This window comes from Rhinolophus ferrumequinum, chromosome 18 (assembly GCF_004115265.2).
Source record: "Rhinolophus ferrumequinum isolate MPI-CBG mRhiFer1 chromosome 18, mRhiFer1_v1.p, whole genome shotgun sequence".
NCBI lineage: Eukaryota > Metazoa > Chordata > Mammalia > Chiroptera > Rhinolophidae > Rhinolophus > Rhinolophus ferrumequinum.
The window spans coordinates 9,252,792-9,276,644 of NC_046301.1; the positions used below are offsets into that span (position 1 = coordinate 9,252,792).

Sequence of the window (23,853 nt, forward strand, 5' to 3'; positions counted from 1 at the left end):
AGTTGAGGAGGGTTACCGTGCTGACCTCGAAAACTGCAGTCTCAAAAAACACACACGTTGCCTATTCCCATTTCTGCTTGCTTTTTCTTTTTAGCACATCATTATCTATCACGTTACATATTTGATTTCTCTTATTTACTGTCTGTCTCTCCTATTGTGAAATCTCCATGAAGGCAGGGATTTTTGTCTGTTTTGTTCACTGCTATTGCCTTTTCAAAGGTATGATTCCTTACTGTTTAAAAGCAAAGCAGTTGTTACAGTATCTGTGCTCCCCACTCCCCACCATGGCTCTGTGGTTTAACAAAGAGAAGTGACTGGCTGGTTGATTACCTTGCAGCTACTTTTAAAGGACTGTATAATGGATATAATTTTGATCTTCAAAACTGGTACTATTAATTTCCTATTCTTATTACAATAAAGAGACCTTAAGGTGATGGAGGTTTCTCTAAAATTTTCTTAAGTAGAAGAGAGTGATAAACAGTGGAAAATGGAAAGTGATGAAGAATGAGATTGGAACACACGTAAGGACCAGATCAGAAAATCCCTGTAGCCAACTTACTCCTAATTGGGGCTATGAAGCGATGGGAGGATGGAATGAATTAACAAGATTTAAAAGTTATCTCTGGCATAGTGTGGATCAGAGGAAAAATGGATTGGGGTTCCTGAACCCAATCAGAAAGTGGTGGCAGTAATCCAGGTAAGAGAGAAGGGTGGCCTGAACTAAGGCAGGGATAGTGAGGAGAAAGGCAAGTGGATGGAAAAACATAAGGAGGCAGGATCAGGCAGACCCCACGATGGAGGCAGCGAGGCAGGTGCCGGACAGCCTGTCCTTCTCGTCATTCTGCGGACCACAGCCAGGTGATTTTCAAGGTCCTGACAATGGGAAACTATTAGGCTACTTCCCCAGTATCTGAATTTTAGCTAAAAATACCACTCCAAAACCCAATGAAAAACAAGTAATTTCCAGTGTTCAAAAGAATTAAGATGTTGTCACGATAGGCAGCAGAGCAGTATAGATGAGATTTTTTTGACTCGGGGCTCGCTCCAGTAAAGCTGTTTCTATTAGTCACACGTGGGGCTACCGACTCTGCTTGTTCATAAAGCTGCCATTGCATCTCAGATTCTGGCCGAAGGGACTCTTCTGGGTCTTGTACTGCTAGCTAGCAAACTCCTTTAAAATCCCATTTCAATAATTCTCAAATAAATCGCCTGTACACATTTACAGAACACTTACCAAGTGCCCAACGCCATGCTGTGGACTGTATGGTTACATAAATCTCTCCGCTCATCTGTTCATATTAATTCAACAAAGACTGTGAGTCAGTAACTGCCGGTTCACAGAGGTCTGTAATTTATGACTAATGTGTTCTTACGCAGATTTTAGAAGACGAGTTCGAACACGAGTTCAAACATGACTGGATAAATATCCTAATCCTAGCCACACTGTTTTGTGAAATATTTCCTCCTCTACAAGTATGCCCTTGATACGAGAAGTACTGATTCTTAAAAATGACTTCCCTCAGGCGTAGTGTGTACCTCCTGGACCAGGATTCCCTCATCGTCAACAGTGCTCATAACAATTCTTAGAAAGAACAGCACTTTTACAAGTTTCTAAGATGAGAAACAAGTCTCACTATAAGGCAGCGCTGTAAGTTCCTTAGGAATTCCAGTTTCTCGGTGATGTTACATAGTAGGGCACAGTATTCTTTATCATGTTTCACCAATTCTAAGTCATTTCAAAAACTAGGATTCTGAAAAATGGGTCAAAGTTGGAAGGAGAATTTGGTCTAGAAAAGAAACAATAATTGAGAAATCCATTGGCTTCCATACACTCACTCACTCTTTCATTCATCAAATATGTTCTGAGTACATCCCAGGGCCGAACCGTCTTTTAGGGTCTAGGGATACAGTGGAGAACACAAGATACAGGTTACGTTATGGAGCTGATACTCTCATAGGGAAGAAAGAAAATAAAGAATGTAAGGAAGGAAATAGAAAATGTAATTACTGATAGTGATGAATGTTTTGTGCAGAAACAAATGTGGGTAATGGGACAGAGTAACTTGTTAACGGTCAGGCCTTGTCTTATTTATCTTTGTGTTTCTAGCATCACGCAGATTGCTTAGCAAAGAGTGGTAACTCACATGTTTGCTACATAAATTGAGTTTTTAGGTATCTGCTTTTGTTTCTGGAAGTACCTGTATAAATCTGCAAACTGAAGTATTAGGCTCTTTAAATTAATTGTAAGGTGCAATTCTAACTTAATAGAGTTGAGAGAGAGAGAGAGAGAGAGAGAGAGAGAGAGAGAGAGAGAGAGAGAGAGAACCAAGATTCTAATGATCCTGCTGAATACTTTTAAAAGTATATTAAAACTCCAAATCCTAGCAAATTTGGATATTTTCAGTTAAGTTTACTAATAACATAAAGCAAGTATATAAAATATTAGTGAGCTTCTAGTATTGCAGTTATATATCATTTCAATAATTTACATACTGTTTTTAATACAAAGATAATGTAAAATTTATTCATTACTGATTTATTCATTACTTTTTTTTCCCCCTGAAAACTATGGAAAAATCAAATAACAGGACACAGAAAGGTGAGGCACAGCCTTTCTCTTAAACTTGATGCAAACTATCTGCCAGGTGACAAAAGCTTTCTCTGAGTAGACCTACGTTTCTAGCCATCAAAGTGTACGGACGAAAAAGCTATTCCAGAAAACAGGATACGAAATCTTTGCAGGGCAACCTCAGCATGGGCAGTCACTCCCTAAGCAAGAAGTATAGTTAAAAAGTCCGCTACATTTTTCAAGGTATTTTAAAGACCTCAGCCAATACAAGCAACTGACGCTTTTTCATCTCCAATGTCAACACTGTGCTACAAAGAAGTCAAAGTTAGACACTTCTATCTAGCCCATTAGAATAATGTGTCCTTACATCTTGGGCCTAGGGAAATGCACTATTTTAGTTTCTGCTTCAAGATACAATATAGTTGTTTTTAAATGCTGTCTTTCCTCAGTTTTGAGGCTCTGGCTGGGGACGGGTCAGTTCCCCTTCTTGAGCAGCTGACTGAATTCACACTCCCAACCTCTCCCCTTACCCAGCTCTCACACTCTGGTCACTGTACACCTGTGTTTACTGCCTCAAGGTTAGACATCAGACGACAAGGCCCCAGAGCCCGTGGAAAATATTCAAATTAGCCAATCCTAACCCTATTTATCCTGCCTCATTCCTGCCAGAGGAAACCACAATAAAGGTGCCTGCCCACTGTTCTCCCCACTCCCCTGGCGTGTGAAGGACCCCAGGACTTCCCGTGAGTGACCCCACGTGGTGTGCTGTGTTCACCTCAGGGAACTTTAAGTACAGAAACTAACTCTGTCCAGTTCTCTCTCTTGATTTGTGTCTGGCCGCACTATACTTCACTCAAGGTAATATGGTTAAAACACAAGGGTACCCGCATATTTTAGTTAAGAAATAATACTAAGATCAACTGCAACAGTTCTAATTGATTTATTTTGTAGCTGTAGTTCATTTCAACTTCCGGGATGCTGTAATGACCACAGACACATGTAAACTCTGCATAAGACAAAAGTTATCCGAAGCGTAGCTTTCACCCATATATAATATTATCAATCACTGTGCTGAGGTGAGCACACAATGTTAAAGAGTATGTTTGGATCCAGTAAAGGTATATTAGATTATTCAAACTAATCAATCCATTAAAAACTCCGCAACACTTCAAAACATTAAAGAGATGAAAACAGCAAAAAGTCCCAAGGCAATTTTTGAACAAAAGCTCATAATGAGAAAAATAAGCAGGCTACCGGGGCACCAATTCTTCCTGTGCCCTGGAAGGAATTTACAACACCCCACATTTAGGTTCTGGTGTGTCGAACATTTAAGCCTGATCATGTCACTTTGCTGAAAGCCCTCTACAGCATCCCATCTCATTCAGCAGAAAAGCTCAAGTTCTTTCTGGGCCGGGGTCGGCAAACGTTTCCTTCAAAGGCCAGAGAGCAAATAATTTAGGCTTTGCAGGCCAAACAGATTCTGTCACAAGTATACAACATTATTTTGCTAGACTTATGCGCAAATAGTATTAAGATTCTAAACTGCCATGTCCCACAGAAATCATTGTATTTTGCAGAATAGGCATAAAATCAACCAAAATATAGATTAGTTTTGGTTTATAACGCTTAATATTTTTCATAATAGTTCAAGAAATACTTGCTGAATAAAAAAATGTAAGTACAAGGTCCAGAATTACACATTTTTACAAAAAGATGATGGCACAGACCTCAAACTAAAGGTTAAATAATTTCTTCTGTAAAATATATCGAACGATTAATAGTGGACTTACTTTAGAATACTGACTCTCATTTCTGCACTTTCCGTAAGCTTCTTTGTTTCTTCTTTCCACCTATTGGCTGCCTTCTGTTGAGTCGCTAAGAGGTGCCTCAGTTCCATGGTGGAACTCCGATTACTGTCTTCCATTTCTCTCAACTGAACTTCAAACCCATGTTCCTTTATTGAAAATTCATGTTCCATTGTACTGATCTAGGGAATAAAATGAACACAGTAGCTTCTTTTTCTTTTTTGTTATTCTAAGAGGTGTCTGAGAGAGCGATCAATGATATATACAAAAGAAATCATTCACTGTACTGTCTGCAGCACAACTGTTTGGATGAGAAATCTATACAAAAATTAAATTTATTTTCATCACAAATGAAGACATTCTGTATTACAGTGTAAATTTAGTGAAACCAGAATTATGATGGTCTACAAGTTTTTGGCAACATTTCCCCTCACACCTTAAAATGCCATCTAATATAAAACTGCTCTCTTTAGTTTTATTTTTGTTGCCATAATGTTCATGCTCTCAGAAACTGAGAGTTAAGTGTTTACTCAAGCCATTGAAAAACAAAAACGTTTACTGGTTTGTTGGAAAGGCTACCATCAGAAAGGGCCAAAAGGAGGAGACACATAGGACAAGGCACAGGACGCAGGGGACGATCGGGGCTTCTTGCCCTCACCACGTGGTGCGCCATCCTCGTAGCACCTGATGTGTTTACCAACTCAGGAACCTCAAGCCTCTTTTCATTAGGGTACTAAATCTCAGCTTGTCTTTCAAGGGGTTTGATAAAGTCAAAGAATATTATATATAGGATTTCCTTTATCGTTTCAGCTACAGTATAAATATTTTTCCCCCCAGGAAAATAGAAGACTACAGTAATGATTTTCAGACTCTCATGTGGAAATATCTCCAGTACATATCTAGGTAATGTCTGTCATTGTAGTAAAAATACCTTAATGCAGAACAAACACACAAGGAAATGCTCTCTGGATGCCCTAGACGCTTTACTGACTGGGGTCCAGGAAGAGAATTAGCCCTGGTGCCTTAAGGCTTCCTCTTGTTGCTTCTAGAACGAAACTGCAGATTATCATCCTTGAGGCAACTGAGGTAACAGTTATTAGAACAATTTCTTTGGTGTACTCTCAGTCAATATTTATCTTGCTACACTAAAAAAAAATATTATGAAGAATACCTACCTTATGATATTTTAAAGTAATGTGCTTTAAGAATTTTCACAGCTGGCATGGCTTCTAGTAATTCACTAAATATGGCTACTTCCAAACTCAAAAAAGAATGAAAGGGGTCCCCAAAAGGGATCCAACTCTACTAATTTACAAATCACCCAAGAAAACCCAACAATAGCAAAATCCATGCCTCATGGGGGAAATTGCACACACCCCGTCTCCACTACCTCTGCTAAGTGCAACATGCTTCCTAAAGCTCTTCAATTTGCTTTCTCAAATAGTACACAAGCAGAAATTTAAGACTTTATCAATACTGGCACTGGAGACACAACATTAATTTCTTAATTTTGTATTGCATTACTGCTGGGCAAGCCTCCCGAGGCTCCCTTGACTCCTGCTATTTTAGTAATTTTTGAATGATTAGATTCTACAAACTTAGATTTGAATATGCTCCTCCTTTCTTGCCTCAATCTCCACTTTCTCAGGGGAAGCCTTGGTTCTGATGTCTTAGGTGTACCTGTCTCTATTTCTCTCACACATGTATTAAAAAATGATTTATGAGTCTGTATCGTTGTAGAAATCGCCTAGTTAACTCCCTATTGCCACTTGGAAAATCTGTTTGCAATGGGGCAAGCCTTGCTCTAGGGTCCTTCACGATAACCTGGTCTGCCTACTTCTACAAGCTGGTGTTAGGCCACTAGTCTCCTTTCTTTGTTTCTGCCACAATGCCTTCTCACTCTTGTCTTCTTTTCACAGGGTGTCCCCTTTGCCTGGAATAACTCCCCTTCTGCTTACCTTCGTTATTTCTATTCAACTTTCAGAACTCAGCTCAATTACTGTTTCTGCATGGTAATTCACGTCTCTCTGTCGCAAGCTCTAACTATGCTTTTTCTAGAAAAGTATTTCCTAGTTTGTAAATATGATTCAAGTTTGCCCACCTCTGAAAACTGTTTAAGTTTTTAAGGGTGGGTACCTTGTCTTTTTTGTGTATTACTGTATCTTTAGAACCTGACACATAGCAAGGTTGTCAAAACACATCTGTAGACTGAATAAATGACGGCTTTTTGGTGTCAGAATTCAGTCTTTAAACAAACCCTGGGCCCTTTAGTTGATGCAATTCCGATTGTTAAACTGGACAGGTGGCAGTGATGCTGAAAGGCTATGGGCCACACAACTGGTCTGTCATGCAGTCCCACGAATGCCGGAATTCAGGACGCTGGACAGAGAGAAAGGACTCAGGGTCTCCCTCCCATCCCCTGTGTGCCCTTCCTAGAGAACTACTCACACAAGTGGTAGGATTACTAACAAGTATCCATTTCCTAATTTTATGGACTGATGCGGGGTATTTAGACCACAAAGAAATGGAAAGCCTTAGCAGAAAGGAAGGAATTAGGAAAGGAGAAAGCTAGAGCTGAAAGACATGCAGTGGCTTTAAAATCAAATGAAAGCCCTTCATATAATAAGTTATTAACGTTCTCAGCCAACTGATTTCTCAATATTCAACTGTCTTGGTCTTTCTGGCTCCTTTCAGTTTATCTCTGGAAGATCACATTCTTTTTCAAGGGGGAGAAGAGCAGCTGAGTGTAGCAGGAGGCTCCTATGTTGTCAAAGAAGAATCAGCTACAAAGCAGTTTGCCTGAGAGCGCTCCTCCCCCATAAAACAGAATTACCGCCTGTTAAAAGAGGTTACTACTACTCAGCAATAAAACGTAACAAATTACTGACATAGGTAACAGGGTAGCCTGACTGTGATACTGTGACTTAAGATAAACACCTTTGGTCTACATTCCCCATTTTGTCCCCATTTATGAAGTTTTAAATCGAGATTAAACATATATGGTCACGTGCCGCTGACCCACGAGGATGCCCTCTGAGAAATGCATTGTCAAGCGATGTCATCGTTGTATGAACGTCACGGAATGCACTTACACACACCTCCACGGCACAGCCCACTATGGTAATTGCACGTGCTGTACTTGTACGTGCTCTACTACACGACTAGCAGTGCAGTAGGTTTGTTTACACCAGCATCCCCACAAACACATGAGTAATGAACACGTGGCGCTACGACAGCTACGATTATGTCACCAGGTCACAGGAATTTCTCAGCTCCATTATCATCTGACAGGACCACTGTCCATGGTTGACTGAAATACTGCTATATGGTGCGTGACTGTATATAAATAGATATGCATGTAACTTCTGTCTTATTTTTTTAAAGCTGGGGAATTTTTTTTTTTTTAATTTATTGGGGTGACAATTGTTAGTAAAATTACATAGATTTCAGGTGTGCAATTCTGTATCACATCATCCATAAATCACACTGTGTGTTCACCACCCAGAGTCAGCTCCCCTTCCATCACCATACATTTGCTCCCCCTCACCCTCATCCCCCACCCCCCAACCCCTTTACCCTCTGGTAATCACCAAATTACGTTCCCCAGATTAATTTTCAAACCCGTGGCCATCCTGTGGTCACCGACTGCCCTCCAATCCCCTCCCCCTCCCCCCGGCCCCCCACCCCTCCCGCCCATCTAGCAACCCTCAGTTTTTCCTCATTGTCTCCAAAACTGTTTCTGATTAGTTCATTCACTTATTCTTTTGGGGAATTTTTTTGAAACCTATAAATGCATTGTAAATTATTTAGAAACATAATTTTTAATGACTTAATTCAGTATTTTATAGATGTACCATTATTTGTTTATTTCTAGATAGGTTGTTTCTAATTTGTTGTTATAAATAATGCTTCAATGAACTTCTTTAATTATAGAATATTTTAATTATTTTCTTAAGAATGAATTTTAGATTCTAAATGTGTATCATTTTATACTTTCAGCTGCAAATTTACTCACACTAACTTTGCAGTTAATTTTGAGTTTAAACTTTAAAAAAGTTGTTTATTAGCGATGTTTTTCTTAGTTTGTGAATTCTGTTCCATGTCTTATACACGCTTTTCTACTGGATTACAAATATTTTTCTTTTATATTTTTAAAGGTTTATATATGAAGGTTTTTGACTTTTTTCACATTTACTAAAATGATTTCATCCACTTATTTCTTTTTAAAACATTTAAAAATGACTTTAAATATTTTAAAATTTTATATACTTAAATCTATCAATATTTTCATTTGCAATTTCTTCCATTTTTCGTTTTGCTGAGAAAGTTCTTTCCATGTATTGGGTAAATATTCGACTACATTTCCTACTACTGTTTTATACTATCTTAAATTAATTAGTTATTAATCCATATGAAATTTATAATATGAAATGTTAAATATAAGACGGAGATATATTTTTTCAACAAAGTACATTGACTTTTTTGTTTTATTATGGGAGTCTTTAAGCATACACAAACTAGAATATTACAATGAATCTCTATGTGCTCATCACCCGGCTTCCATAATCATCAAACTCACTATCACTCTTGTTTTATCTATACTCCAACCCACTTTCCTCTGCCAAGATTTATCTTTCTGTTACAATGAAGCACATAACTCTTAAGGGTACAACTTCCATTTTTACACACATCCTGACATACCAGAGTCACCACCCAGATTTAGATACCCCAGGAGGCTCCATTGTGTGCCCTTCTGATCAGTACTCACCAATCTAAAATATAACCACTATTCTGATTCCCTCCTCATAGGTAATTTTACCTACTCTTCACTTTCATATAATAAAATTCATATCGTGTTTCCCCAAAAGTAAGACTTAGCCAGACAATCAGCTCTAATGCACCTTTTAGAGCAAAAATTAATATAAGATCTGGTCTTATTTTTCTATAATATAAGACTGGGTCTTACATAATATAAAACCGGTTCTTATATTAATTTTTGCTCCAAAAGATGCATTAGAGCTGATTGTCCAGCTAGGTCTTATTTTTGGGGAAACACAGTAGACTATAAGCTGTTTTTTTTTACATCTGGCTTCTTTGTTGAACATTATGTCTGCAAGACTTGTCCACTATTACTTATAGACATAGATCATTCTTTTTCATTGTTTCATCTATTCCACTATATGAATGTACCACAATTTATTTATATAAATGTTGATGGGCATTTGAGTTGTTTTTGGTATTTTGATTAAAACTTCTATGAACATTCTTGTAGACATTTTGATGAACATAAGCACTCATATCTGTTGGGTTTGTAGGCAGGATTATCTGGCATAGTGTGTATGCATGTGCAGCTTTAAAAGATACTGCCAAATGGTGGTTGTACCAATTTACATTCCCAAAAGTATCATATGAAAATTCCAGTTGCTTTACATCTTTGTCCACACTTGAAATTGTTAATTTTTAAATTTTATCCCTTCTAGTAAGTCCGTAGTGGTACTTCATCACAGTTTTAATTACATTTCCCTGATAAATCATGAAGTTAAACATTTTGTCATATATTCTTTTATGAAGTGGCTATTAAAGCCTTGCCCATTTTAGGAAATGGGATGTCTGTTATTTCCTTATTAATTGTTTTTTTTCTTATTAATAATTTCCTTCTTAATTGGTAACTTTTTATATTCTAGATGAGTCCTTTTTTTGGTTGTATGAATTATATTTTCTTCTATTTTGTTTCACTGATCAAGTTAGTTATTCTTATGTTGATTACACACTGTTTTTATTCCTGTAGCTTTCTATCAAGTCTCGATATCCGGTAGTACGATTTTTTTCCCTTTGTTCTTCAAAGATTTCCCACAGACTAAAGTATGAAGTACAAACTTCTTTGTATGATACATAAGGCTCTCTTTTTCAGGGTTCAAGCTTTTATAAGTAACTATGGTGTTTAATACTTATTATAGGAGGCATTCAATAAATATATGTTGATATAAATTAGACTGGAATGTGACTATTTATGAGTCCTCATAGTAACCAAAAACAAAGTGAAACACTAGCATTACCACCTTATATCCTTACTATGAAACTAGAAGATACAGATCTTCATCATCAAGAGTTGATTGATGTCACTTTTTACAAAAGTCTCATGGAATGGAGAAAGGCAAGCAACATGTTGGTGGTGATACCTGTGCTTCTTGAAGTCCTGTAAACAGATTACCATGTTCCTACTGCCAAAGCATTAAAGAAGGGAGAAATGAGAAAGAAAATACGGGGACGTATTTTTCTGGAGACTTGTCCCTTGCCTTCTTCCCAGCATGGAATTTTCCGACTACCTATGAGTGGTCCTTGGAGCATACTGATGCAGCATCCTCTGTACCGCTAGTTTTAGAGTTCAATTTTTGAGAGGCTCTTATAGAGGGAGAAGAGAGGATGGCAGTCTGTAAAGTTATCTAATCTATAGTTTTGCTAGCACTGCACTGCTTAAATTGCTTTGGCAGGAATATCAGTATATTTCATGGATGGAAAAGAATTTTTTTGTGTGTGTGGATAGCGAAAGCAATCATTTTCAAGTATGCTTGCCAAGTTCTACAATACAGAAAAGACTGGTTAACATTCTGCATTATGATTTAGAGCTATCTGATGAGAAGGGGGAAAAAAGGTCCTTAAAATGTTTTACTAGGTCTCTCTAAATATCTTCTATATTTTGATTTCCGTAAGCACACATTTAACTCTAATACATCTTGAACATACCTTTAATTTTGCTTTTTTTTGAGCCTCGAGAGCCATCTTCCTCAGATCCTCAGTCTCTTTCTGTAACTGTTCATTTTCTTGCTGAAGTTTTAGCCTTTGTTCACTGACAAATCCACAGTTCTCTCTCTCAGACTCCAATACATTTTGAAGTTTCTGAATCATTTCTTGGCAACGTGATATTTCTTCTGAGGAACTGATTTTAAAAAAAAGAAATGTAAACAATGATGTGTAATAGAAGTCAAGAAGGCTGCATATTTTATAGTATAAACTTTTGTTTTCTTTGTTCTGAGCCATTTCTCTTCACTGTAGACTTAAAATATGTTGTGTCACAATGTTATGCTATGCCAGGCAAATACATTTAACTTAGTAATCTTAACTAACAACAGATATTGAACTGTTATCATTCACCTACAAAATCTATGTGAAACCTCTTTCAAATTTTTACTAACATTGAGAATCATTGTGTAAAGAGGACTTCAAAATGACAAACCGAAACTAATGGTAAGAAAGGTGAAGTAGTTAATAACCAAAACTCCTTTATTTCATCAACTCCACAGAAAGACAGTAGCTGACTATACTCCCAAATTATAATAAGACCTATTTCATATTCTCCTGTTATATGTCTTAGAAACAGTTTTTATAAACTTCTAGTTCTACGTATAAACTTCTTATTTAACATTAGTTTAAATAAGTTATATTTCTTGACCTTTCTCTACAATGGATTATTGGGTGGTACAATCACCAAACATGTACCTATATTGCTTCAATACACTGCTAATTTTTATTCCTCTTGCTTTGATTTCTATCTTTTCAATCCCAGAAAATCAAATACTGTGAACATCCCTCGTTAATAGGTGTTACAAGGATATACAAGGCTCTCATTTTCCATAGTACCCGTAGGTCTTCTTTACTATCTAACCCTTGACTGATAAAGTTGCTAATGAAGTGATGGATATAGGTAATGATCATCAAAGGATGCTAAAATCAGAGATACTAAGATCAGAAACAATCACACAGTATGTCCCTCCAAATAGAAATCCAAAATACCACCATCTATGAAGAATTTTTACAAAAAAAGGAAAGTTGGATCACATTAAGCCTCTTGATTTAATTTGGAGTTTTAAAAAAAATAATTATAGCATAATTATAACAAAATAGTAGCTTCCTTTTATTGATCATCCATATGACAGATAGTTTACATATCTTATTAATTCTCATGTCAGATGAGGAAACTGAGGCTGAAAAAGGCTAATAGACTCCAATCCTAGTAATATGTGTGCATTAGGTAATCTGAAAACCGCCTGTTACCAAACACCTAGCATTGCTGAAGAAAACGTGACAATGCTTCAACAATATATTTAAATGCATAGTTGCAATTGCAAGAATGTAAGGGAAATAAGGCCAGAAATGGAGAGGATATTGAAAAAGAGAATGTCACAGAATGGCAGAAGCACTGACTGCCCTGGGGTGGGGATTTCTGATCCTAACTAAGGGGCTTGGATTTGAATATCTATGTGTGCTAGAAGAAGAGCTGTATCTTAGGTGGGGTGTAGGAACTCATGCTTTGAATAAAGCTGGATTCTACTAAATGGGTAGACTAGGAGAAAGGTCTACATAGTGTCAAAGGGAGTCAACAAGGTAGTTTGTCTCACCCTAAGCATTACTTGAAAAATAAGTTTCTAATGCGATGCCATAATCACTGGCCTGCTCAACTTGGAATGGGAATTTGAATGTAAACTACCCGAATGATCCAAGAATTCATAGCCTTGAAGTCATCCTGAGCTGGTAATACTTTGGAGGCACCTGGCAGAAAAAAATTGCACGGCTTCCTTGAAGGGACATAACTAAAATCTATACAATTATTTCCACAGACAATAGTCATTATATACAGTATTATATACAATTATATGTATATTTAAATAGACTACAAACTACAAAATATATGAGGAGAAAGAAAATCCATCATGACTAAGGAAGAGTAGAAACACAAATGGGAGACTCAGAGCTTGAAGTACTTTAAATAACAGGATTATGAAATGGGGACTGTAAAATAAGCATGGCAACACTAAAGACAGTCCATCCTGTGGGGTACTTAAATATGCTTTAAAATCCCATTTCAATTTTCTATATTGTTTTTGAGGATTATCTCTTTGTGTAACTTTTTTTGGTGGTTTTTCTAGGTACGACACTACATATACATACCATCAGAGTACTGGTAGTGTTATTTACCAGTTCAAGTGCAGTAAAGAAACCTTACTTCCTTTTATGTCCATTTACCACCCCCTGTTTATAACACAATTGTCTTTAACTATTTCCTACACACACATTTAGAAGCAAAAGTGTTACAACTTTTGCTTCAACTGGCAAATATAATTTAGAAAACTCAAGAGAATAAAGACTATCCATATTTTTGCTTACTGTGTTCGTCCTCCCTGATGTTCTAAGTTTCTTCTATTTATTTAATTTTTCAATTACAGTTGACATACAATATTATATTGGCTTGGTGGGCAACACAGTGATTAGACATTTACATAATTTATGAAGTGATCACCCTGATAAATCCAGTACCCATCTGACACCATATATAGTTATTACAATGTTACTGACTATATTCCCTACGCTGTACTTCACATCCCCATGACTATTATGTAACTTCCAATTTGTACCTCTTAATCCTCTCCTTCCTTCACCCATTAATTACTAGCTTTTAGGAACTACATGGGACAGAGAAACAAGGTAAATGACATCACATATACGCATCTTATTTAACTGCCAAAAAGGAGAAATTTAAAATAAAATGGGATAGTCCTATTAAATGTTTTCTTCCTGAAGAAATTGGTCTTCAGAAATAATCTTGAAAAAAATCTATTAGGTGCTAAAAAAGTTTTTTTTTTTTTAAACATAAGATATAATTATTAGTATTACACAAAAAGTAAAGAATCTGTCAAAATTTTTATGAATTCTGAAAATGTTATTACAGGAAATCCTAAAGAAGATCTTACTTTATTTCAAGTTGTTTTATTTTATTTTCTGCTGTCTTAAGTCTTAGCTGAAGATCATCTTTTGCTCTCTCTGCAACCAGGCATCTTTGGTGCATTGCTTCCAGTTTTCTGTAATTGCTTTCATTCTCTCTGCCTTCACGGCAAATCTGCAGAAGAGGCTTATATGTATATTACCTTAGAGAACAAAATTGTCCTAAGAAATGATAGGTTCAGAAACTGAAATTAAGGATAAGAAATCAAAACCCATGATTATGTATTCACCTGTTTCCACTGTAACACATTAAAACATATCAATAATTTTGTTTGTTTCACATTGATAAAATACGATGCTAAAAACTGACATGTAAAATAATAATTGTTTATTTTTTGAAATTATTCATGCTCATTATAAATTACTCAAATTGTTTTAATATTTTAAAAAGAAATATAAAATAGCTGAAATGAAAAAAAAAAGTACTCTAAATGTCACCACTCAGAGAGAACTGCTTTGATTCTTTGATGAATATCCTTCAAGTCAATTCTGCATTCCAATATTCAAAACACAGATACATGCTGTCGTACAATGAGCAGAACTATCTGAAAGTGACTCCGAAATCCCACTCTGGGTTAACAAAACAATGATCTAGCTGAAATGGGGGTTTCCCCTCACTGGACAGGAGTGGTTGTACCCAAGCTTAGCTTCCATGAGACCGGCCCTGCTCCCACAACACAGAGACTATAACATGCCAAGAACTGCACAGTCTCCAAGTGCCAGGCAGCTCACATTTCCAGACAAATCCTATGCACAGCTACCCTTCAAATCCAAACTGCCTGGACAAAAAATAACCTGCGTCTTCTCCCACTTACAAGACTGCTTTGTCACTCCTGCTCTATAAAGAAGACAGACTATCACCACGTTAGTGTCCTGCACCTATAATACAGACAATTACCGCAGTCCCAGCGGTACTCTGCTATAGCAAGTGTGTCTGTGGGGCAGTGGAGACTAAGGAGCATTGTCTTATTGTTACCTGGTGCCGTTAGCCTTGTAATTTTACATTTCCCCATGGAAGCCTATTCCTTAACCTATCTATGCTGTGCGATATGAAAAATTCATCCCAAACCCTGACATATATAGCCCGAGGGGATCTAAATGGAACATATCTGACAGAAACTAATAAGGCATCAACCTTGAAGGGGAGTGGTATAATCCCCACAAATGGGATTATACAAATGTTTTGTTTTGTAAATTACCCTTTCACTATCCAAGGTTGTCACAATCTTTTTACATCAATAATATAAACATGCCATATACTTTTTATGCTACACAGCTCTTTGAAAAAAATCAAATTTTGACTCTACCATTTAATATTTTTTAACACAGACAAGGTACTTAACCTCTACATGATAGTTCTTAATTCAGTACCTAAAACATAGTCTATGCTGAATCAAATTTAGTCTCCCCCTTTTTTCCCCAAGGCACTTTAGGAGAGTGGGCTATTTCCTGCTAATAAAAAAAGTTATTTAAGAAAAATATTGAAACTATAGACTTCTCACAATATTTTTTTTTCTCAAATATCACTGGAATATTTTTCCTAACTATGAAATAAAAATCTGTACTTTTAAAGGTAAAAATCATAGCAATGTTACAATTTTCTGGTTATATATACTTGTTATTATAAATAGCCTAAACCAAGTAAGAGTTGGCATAAAATTTAAAAAGAGAAGGCAGAGAAAATAAATAGTTTTGCGATGAGAGTTAAGCAAGGAATATAAGTACTTCATAAAATTTGTACCTTTAATTAAAAAGTTTAAATAATGTGCCCACTCTTATGAAGAAATGTACGCTGGCAATACCATTATTTAATTGTAGAGTCTGAATATATTCCAAGCAAATACTCACCAGGAGAATACTTATATAACTATAGGGGTTGCTAGCAGTGTGATGGAAGCAGACAGCAATGTTGAATATTTGCAGTTGGGGTTTAGGCAGTTATTTTTTATTTTTATTTTCTTTACCTTTTCTAGTTCTTCTTCCACTGCTTTTTTCTCCTTAATGGCTCGTTCAATTTGGCTTTGTTTTTCGGCACACTCCTATAAATTCAAGTCATACAGTACATGAATATATTTGTAAGTCTTTCAGGAAAACAGGGCAATATGGAAAAGTAGAATGATTTGTGCGTAACAGGAACACCACAGTTACCTATCAATACAGCAGGACCATACTGATCACAAACAAACAAACAAACAAACCCCTTCAGTCTTCAAAGAGCTACCTACCCTAGGATTTCAGAAATCGCCTTCAGTACAGAATGCCAAGGAGTTCTAAGTAAACATGCTAGGTGGGTTGAGTGATTCCAGGGGGAAAAAATAAATAAACAAATGAGACCTCTTTCTCATAGTATAATTTTTCTTTTCACATATCCTTATCATACATTTTCAAAGTAAATGTAGAACTGGATGGAGGCATAGCACCCTGAGGATAACCTGTGGCTTAAAAGGAAATAGGTATATAAATTCTAAAACAGTTTAAAATTTTTAACTTTTTTTTTGCAAAACTTAAAAACAGCCAAAGCAAATGAAATTAAAAACAATCATGATAATGACTGGTTCTTCAGTTATTTATTTTTATCTATTTCCTTATTTTTGCAAATGGGGGTGGTTATTTTCTACTAATTGTAAATTATGCTTTGATGAACCTGCTTTGCTGACATTGTACTGCTAATTAACATTCAATTATCTTTATCATAACTTTGTATCTTTTATCAATGTTTTTAAATTTTAAATAAGCTCCTAAATTGTGACCCATAATTAATTAACTGATTAAAATGAAGACCTTTAATCCTATGTTACAAATCAAATGATTAATCTAAATTTATTCTTTTATTAAGACAGAACTATTAGTGCATAAGAAACGAAACTTTAATGTTCCATGTATGTTCATACACTAAATTGCTAATCTATGAAAACAGGTAGTCTTACGTTGTGAAATACGCTATTGCTCCATGTCACAACTCACCTCCTGTGATTTTATTTTAAGAGACTATTTTTTAGAGAAGTTTTAGATTCACGGCAACAGTAGAACGGAAGTTACAGAGATTTCCCCTATAATTCCTGCCACCATACATGCACAGCCTCACCCATCATCGAAGGTAGTGCTACATTTGTTACAAATGATGAACCTACACCGATACGACATTATCACCCAAAGCCCATAGTTTACATTAGAATTCACTCTTGGTGTTGTACATGCTATGGGTTTGGATACGTTTATAATGACGTGTGTCCATCATTATAGCACCATGACAGTGCAGTGTCACTGTCCTAAAAATCCTCCATGCTTTGGCTACACCTATTCATCCTTCTCTCCTCAACCTCTGATAACCACTGATCTTTTTACTGTCTTCATAGTTTTTTCCTTTTCCAGAATGTCATATAGTTGGACTCATACAGGATGTAGCTTTTTCAGACTAGCTTCTTTCACTTAGTAATACACATTTAAGGTTCCTCTATGTCTTTTCATGGCTTGATAGCTCATTTATTTTTAGTGTTGAATACTATTCCATTGTTAGATGTACCACAGTTCATTTATCCATTCACATAGTAAAGGGCATTTTGGCTGTTTCTAAGTTTTGGAAATTATGACAAAAGCTTCTCCATAGTGTACCATATTCCATACTGTACCATACCCCAGAGTGTACTATACAGTTGCAACAAATATTAAGAATCAATATCATGTTTCCAGTTATAAAATAAATAAGTCTTGGGGATATGATATACAGCTTAGGGAATAAAATAAATTACACACAATATAAAACAAACAAAATAAATTCAATGTGTTTACAGCAAAAAAAAAAAAATCAATATCGTATAGCCCACGATCTGTGGCCTCTATTTAACTAGATTAGTAATCAATAATAAAAAGATGTCTACATGAGCTAGTATACTAGCATCCAATGTGCTTGGTATTGGGCCCCTCATCCATTTAAATGATTTATATATGTACATTTTCTTTTGCTATTGCTGACATCAAATGAATGCTCAATGACAGAAAAACCAAGAGACTTCATGTGATCTGACCCTTTTCTAATAAATGAACTCACATTGAAACCAATGGCTCTATCTACAGCACCACCTATATCCATATGCTTGAAGATACACACTAACTTGCTAGTAGTGGTGCCCATGATAAGGAAGTGGTATTCTGGGGGAAAAAAGTATGAAACGGGTATCACTTTAACTCAGTATACTTTGATATTGTTAGAATATTTTTTTTATAGTTAAAATGTTTTCATGTATCACATGTGTAATTTTTTGAAATAAAAATACCACTTATAAAAAAAGATGTTTAAATGCCCGTGTATTTGGAAATTCAAAATTAGACTTCTAATAAATCATGGACCAAAAAAAGATCATAGTAAATGTTTCATTTTACTTGTATAAATTTGGGCATTTATAGCCAATATTCTGTATTGCAGGCTATAGATTGACAGCAATCTCTGCTACTTCGCGGAATTAAAGCCTTGAATATACTTAAGAAGACAGTAAGTACACCATGTAGGAGAAAAGAAAGGCTGTGCGTGTTGCCTTCCAAAGGGAGATATGTGGCTTGAGATGGACTGGCTCTGGCTTTTTCTTAAATTGACCAAAAATTTTTGCACAGTAACCTTAAATACAAGTTTTGCTCCTTCCTGCAAGCATGACTTACTTTGGGTTAGCTAACGTACGCTCAACTTCTCTCCCTGAATTCAACTTCATAGCAAAGGTGGTAAAATTGGCACTGAGAATAGAAATCAGTCGCTGACATCAAGTTGCTGTGCCTCAAACTGGAGCCCAAGTTTCCTGAGAAAATCTGTTTTTCTAAGTAGTTGGATGTGCCTTCCTTCAAATGTATTTCTAAATGCTTAATATTTAAATACTTTTCAATTAGTCAGTACAATTTTCCTCATGGAATCAACATGACATTAAATCCTAAGAAACGCCCATTGAAATAATCTGAAATTATATGTATTTTTTACTCTAAGCTTAGTTTATACAGCTCTGGTTGTTACACAGCTTACAGTTATTTTTAAAATCACTGTAGGGCTTAACTAGTACATATTCCTTTGGGAAAACAGAAAAAACAAAGGTTGTCCTTCTCGAGTTTATAATCCATTAAATGATCTTGGACTAAGGTAGGACCCTTCCTCCTCAAGCTGTTAATCTTTTGGTAGCTAAATCAGTCCATGTAAGAGAATAGGAAATAGCAAGGTGACAGAAGAGGAAGTAAAACTGAAAAACCACAAAGGATTAGACATGACTAATTGGCCACATTGCATCCCATTAATTTTAATTCACGTTCCTATATTGTTAAAACAAATGACATTAAATACACAAAAAGTACCAGTTTTTTGAGCTTTTGGTCTCAGGACCCATACACAAGGACTAAGTTCCCATTATGTATGCTACAGAGTTTGTAGAATGTGGAAAAGATGTGATCCTTCTTTCAGAGGTGTTTAAATATCAACCAGGTATCTTCCCAATTTCAGAAATACTTGTACTTTTAATACCATGTAAGCAAGGTTATTAAACTCCATTTCATCAAATCTTCATGTTCAATTCACATATTTAATCCACCTCTAGCCTCTTTTCCTCTCCTCTCTCTGTCTATTCATCCTTCAGTACTCTTTTCTTTTGGGAAGCTTGTCTTTCCTCCTTCCCACTGTCACATATACTTTTTCTTTCTCCCTGGTCTGCAGATGAACCCAGAATACGGCAGCAGCTGAAGCTGGGGGCTTCAGGAGCACCATGAGCATTCTTTGTCAAAGACAGGTAATCATAGGAAAAGGTGCTAAATGCCATCCGTGTCTCCTGTTAGACCATGAGTTCCAAGACTGCAGATAACACATTTATCTCCATTTTCACAGCATCTAGCATAGTTCATGTCCTAATATGTATCTTTTGAATGAACTAATGCCCAATGACATGTACCTTGCCCTTTAAAATAAGCGATATTCAGAAGAAAATATAAATACAGTCTTTTAACGTACCATACGAAGGGCCGAAAGTTCTTCTGTTAGTTGAGAAACCTGTACATTACCTTGTTTTCTTGCGTTTTCAACCTGTAAATTAAGATATTTATGAATTATTTAGATTTACAATAAAATGAAGAGTATCCAATATAAACTATTCAGGATAACAATTTTGATAAAAAATAAAGTTGTAACTTTTAGGGCATAAAACATAAATAAGCACATGATACATTAAATAGTCAGGAGTTTATCATGACAGTGGGAGGAGAGCAAGTAGGATAATTTACCCTAAAGGACAGTGACTGTCAAACTTTTTAGCCCAGGATCCTTTTACTCTATAAAAACAAAGATCTTTTGTTTATGATGGGTTCTTTCTATTGGAATTTACCATATTAGAAATGAAAACTGAGAAAATTTCAAAATATTTACTTGCTAATCCCTTTGTAAATAACAACAAGGTTATTACAGGTTATTACAAATAATATATTTTTATAAAAAAATAAGTACATTTTCCCAAATTAAAATGTTTTGAGAAGAGTTGGATTATTTTACATTTTTGCAAATTTCCTTAAAGTCTGGCTCAATAGGAGACAGATTCTCATATCTACTTCTGTGTTTAAACTGTTGTGTTGTTGTGTACCATCAACTTCTGGAAAACAATACTGTACACTCATGAGGGAATGACTGTGAAAAAAGGAGACCGTGTTTTACTGTAATTAGGAAACTAGATGTGACCGTGAAGACTCCCTGAACAACTCCTGAGAACTGCTGCCATAGAGCAAGTCAGGAGAAACACTGAATTACACTGAGAATGTAATTAATAACTTAAAAGGCACTTGTCTTTTATAAATAGAAGAATAGTTTTATATTGTACATCAGATATCAGTGCTAATTACAGTGTAAAGAAAACCCCTCCTTGAATTAACATTCAAATATCTTCAGAAATAGTACAATTTATGTGTATGAAACATTTTGAAGAGTGAGCCACATCTCATCAGGATGGCTCCTCGATGCTATTGTTTTCTAATATCTATTCATACTTTTTAAAAAGACCATGAGGAATATTGATACTGATAATAGATCATCAATTATCTATTTATGATTCAAAGGTTTTTATAAATTTTCTAGGGTCTTATAAAATGGATTATTTCTAAAACATGATGTAAACCTTATTTAGAACATTTATAATAATGCCATATACTTTATTTGGTTAATTAACATGTTACCTTTTAGAAGGCCTGTCAAACATATTATATGTCGGTTCATAGGAATAGAAAAGGCCTGTGATGGTGTTAATATTGCTTAACTGGACAAATATAATTTTGATCACCAACTTTAGCCATAATTTAAAATCAGAAAAAAACAATGTGCTTCTTTTTCCACAAATTAAATTTTATGTTTGTGAGATATCTGAGAAATAGTTGTTTCCATATTTTAAAGAAATAAGCTACTGTCACATTTTTGTTCCATTTTACAGCCAGAACATAAATATGTGACAACTTGTTCATTATATTTACTTCAGTTAATAAAAACAGACACTTGTAAAGTCATTAGACATAAGTTATCCTGAATTTAACAGGTTAATTCTACATATTTGGAGGACATGTCAAATTGTAATTAATGGGCAATTATCACCAATACAGCTGAAAAATTTAAAAAAACATTAAAAATATATTTTTTTCATAAAAATATATTTTTTTCATAAAAATATATTTTACATAAAAACAGAAAAATATAAGGTGTAATATAGATGTGTGTATATATGTATATATGTGTGTGTATGTAGTTTGTTTATGAAAATAATACATACTGTTTGAAATTTCAAACACTGCAGAATTATGTTATATGGAAAGTGAAAGGTTCCTCATTATTCTACCTTCTAGGCTTAGACAGGTTGGTGTATGTATCTTCAGAATTTTTTTGTGTTACTGATAATTATACCATATTATTGGTAATCTGGGATTAAATGAAAATTCAAAGGATGTGGAATTGTAAATGATTTTAATTTTCTTTTATATACTTTTATATATTTCCACTTGCTTTTATAATGAGCTTGTATCACTTTTTAATAATAATACAAAAGTTTACTTAAAAAATCAACTCAGCATCAGTGTGGAACCTGGAGAGCGAGGAGGCCAGCATAGTATTTGGCATATAGGAAATGCTCAGAAAATACTTCTTGAGTGAACAGGTGGAACAGAAGGGAAGCCTGAGGTCCAGGGCATCAAAGAGGGCCCATGAGGAAGGGAATATTAGGTAGTAAGAGAGGGAGTTCGGTTTCAGACGCCTGGTAGGACTATTTAGACAGGGGGATAACTAGATTCTAGGGGGCAGTTGACTACACATGTTTGTAGCAAGGTTTGGACTGAATATAGAGATCATAACACTGGAAAAATTATACTGAGATTATTTAAGGATTCATGCACAAGACAACCCCTACCAACCATAAAATGAACATGAATTTATTTTAGGATTTAAAAATGAATGAGGAGTTCTCATACTATGAGCACTTTGATAAAAACAGTTTTATAATTAAAAGCAACAAAATTTATTAATATCTATTTTAAAGCTATGTCATCCAGAATACTTTGAACTGCAGCCAAAGTTATAGTATTTTCAATTCCAAGAATAGCTCAGGGATTTCAGAAAAAAAGATATACAAGGAACAAAAAAAAAAAAAAAAGAAAAAAGAAAAAAACCCAGGCTTTAATATGGATTCTGCCTCAAATTAGAAATTTTATCTTGGGAAATCACCTAATTTAGTCAGACAATGACAAAGTAATAAATTTCTAAGAAATACTTTTGCAGCAAGAAAAGTTATACAATGACTTTGTAGGAATGAAAACTACCACTTAATTGCTTGGGGGAAAAGGAAGCATGGGAGATTTTTTTTTTTTTTTTTAAACTGATGAGGCTTTAAAAAACCAGGTTACTTCTGTCTACTTAGGTGAGAAATAATATTTCCCACAAAAAATATAGGTAAGAAAAAAGTTAACACCTTTATTTTATCCAGTGGAGGAATATACAGTATATTCAACTATCCCACAGGAGCTAATTTTATGTATGTATGTATCAAATTTATTTTTTATCAAAGTATCGTAGACATACAATATGATAGTAGCTTCAGGTGTACAGTAGCTTCATTTTAAAGGAAAGGAGTATTAATTTTCAATAATTTATGTTAACCATTTCAGACAGTTTTTATGAATATGTAGGCAAGCATTTTAATGTAAATATTACAGTGAAAATTAAACCATGAATTTCTGCTTTTGCTAAATCTTGTCTCTGACCAAAATGTCAAATTGAAAAATTACAATGAAGCCTTCCTAAAAAAGTGGCTGATTCCTGATCAGAGTCAGGGAAAATACAGGATGAGAAAGGAACATCATTTATGCAAGAAAGTTAAGAGAGACAATTTGAAAATAAAAACGCCCGTTGTCCTTCAGGATATTCCACATCTGGATTCATGTGACTGTATCTTCTTGATTAGATTCAGGTCATTTCTGGCACAATGGAATGTTTACCTTCTACTTCATCACATCAGGAAGCTATAATGTCAGGTTGTGCATTGGTGATGCTAAGCTTGGCCACATGGTAATGGATAATAACACAAAAAAATTAACACACAATGCAACATATAGTTGACATAGTATAGAAATGTATACTTGAAGCTATATTAACATACGCTATAATTTTACTAACAATGTCACCTCAGTAAATTAAACAAAGAGAAAAATAAATACATA

At 35.1% G+C, this 23,853-nt stretch overlaps 1 protein-coding gene across 1 annotated transcript in view; it reads right to left on the reverse strand.

Annotated features, from left to right (window-relative positions):
* SCLT1 (sodium channel and clathrin linker 1) overlaps nucleotides 1-23,853 on the reverse strand; it is a 98,344-nt gene that overhangs the window by 24,159 nt on the left and 50,332 nt on the right. The window contains exons 14-18 of the mRNA XM_033133484.1: nucleotides 20,126-20,197; nucleotides 16,116-16,190; nucleotides 14,121-14,266; nucleotides 11,119-11,311; nucleotides 4,360-4,556 (exon numbers count right to left, since the gene is read on the reverse strand). Of these exons, the coding sequence (XP_032989375.1) occupies nucleotides 4,360-4,556; nucleotides 11,119-11,311; nucleotides 14,121-14,266; nucleotides 16,116-16,190; nucleotides 20,126-20,197 (683 nt within the window). The remainder of the gene's footprint in view (nucleotides 1-4,359; nucleotides 4,557-11,118; nucleotides 11,312-14,120; nucleotides 14,267-16,115; nucleotides 16,191-20,125; nucleotides 20,198-23,853) is intronic.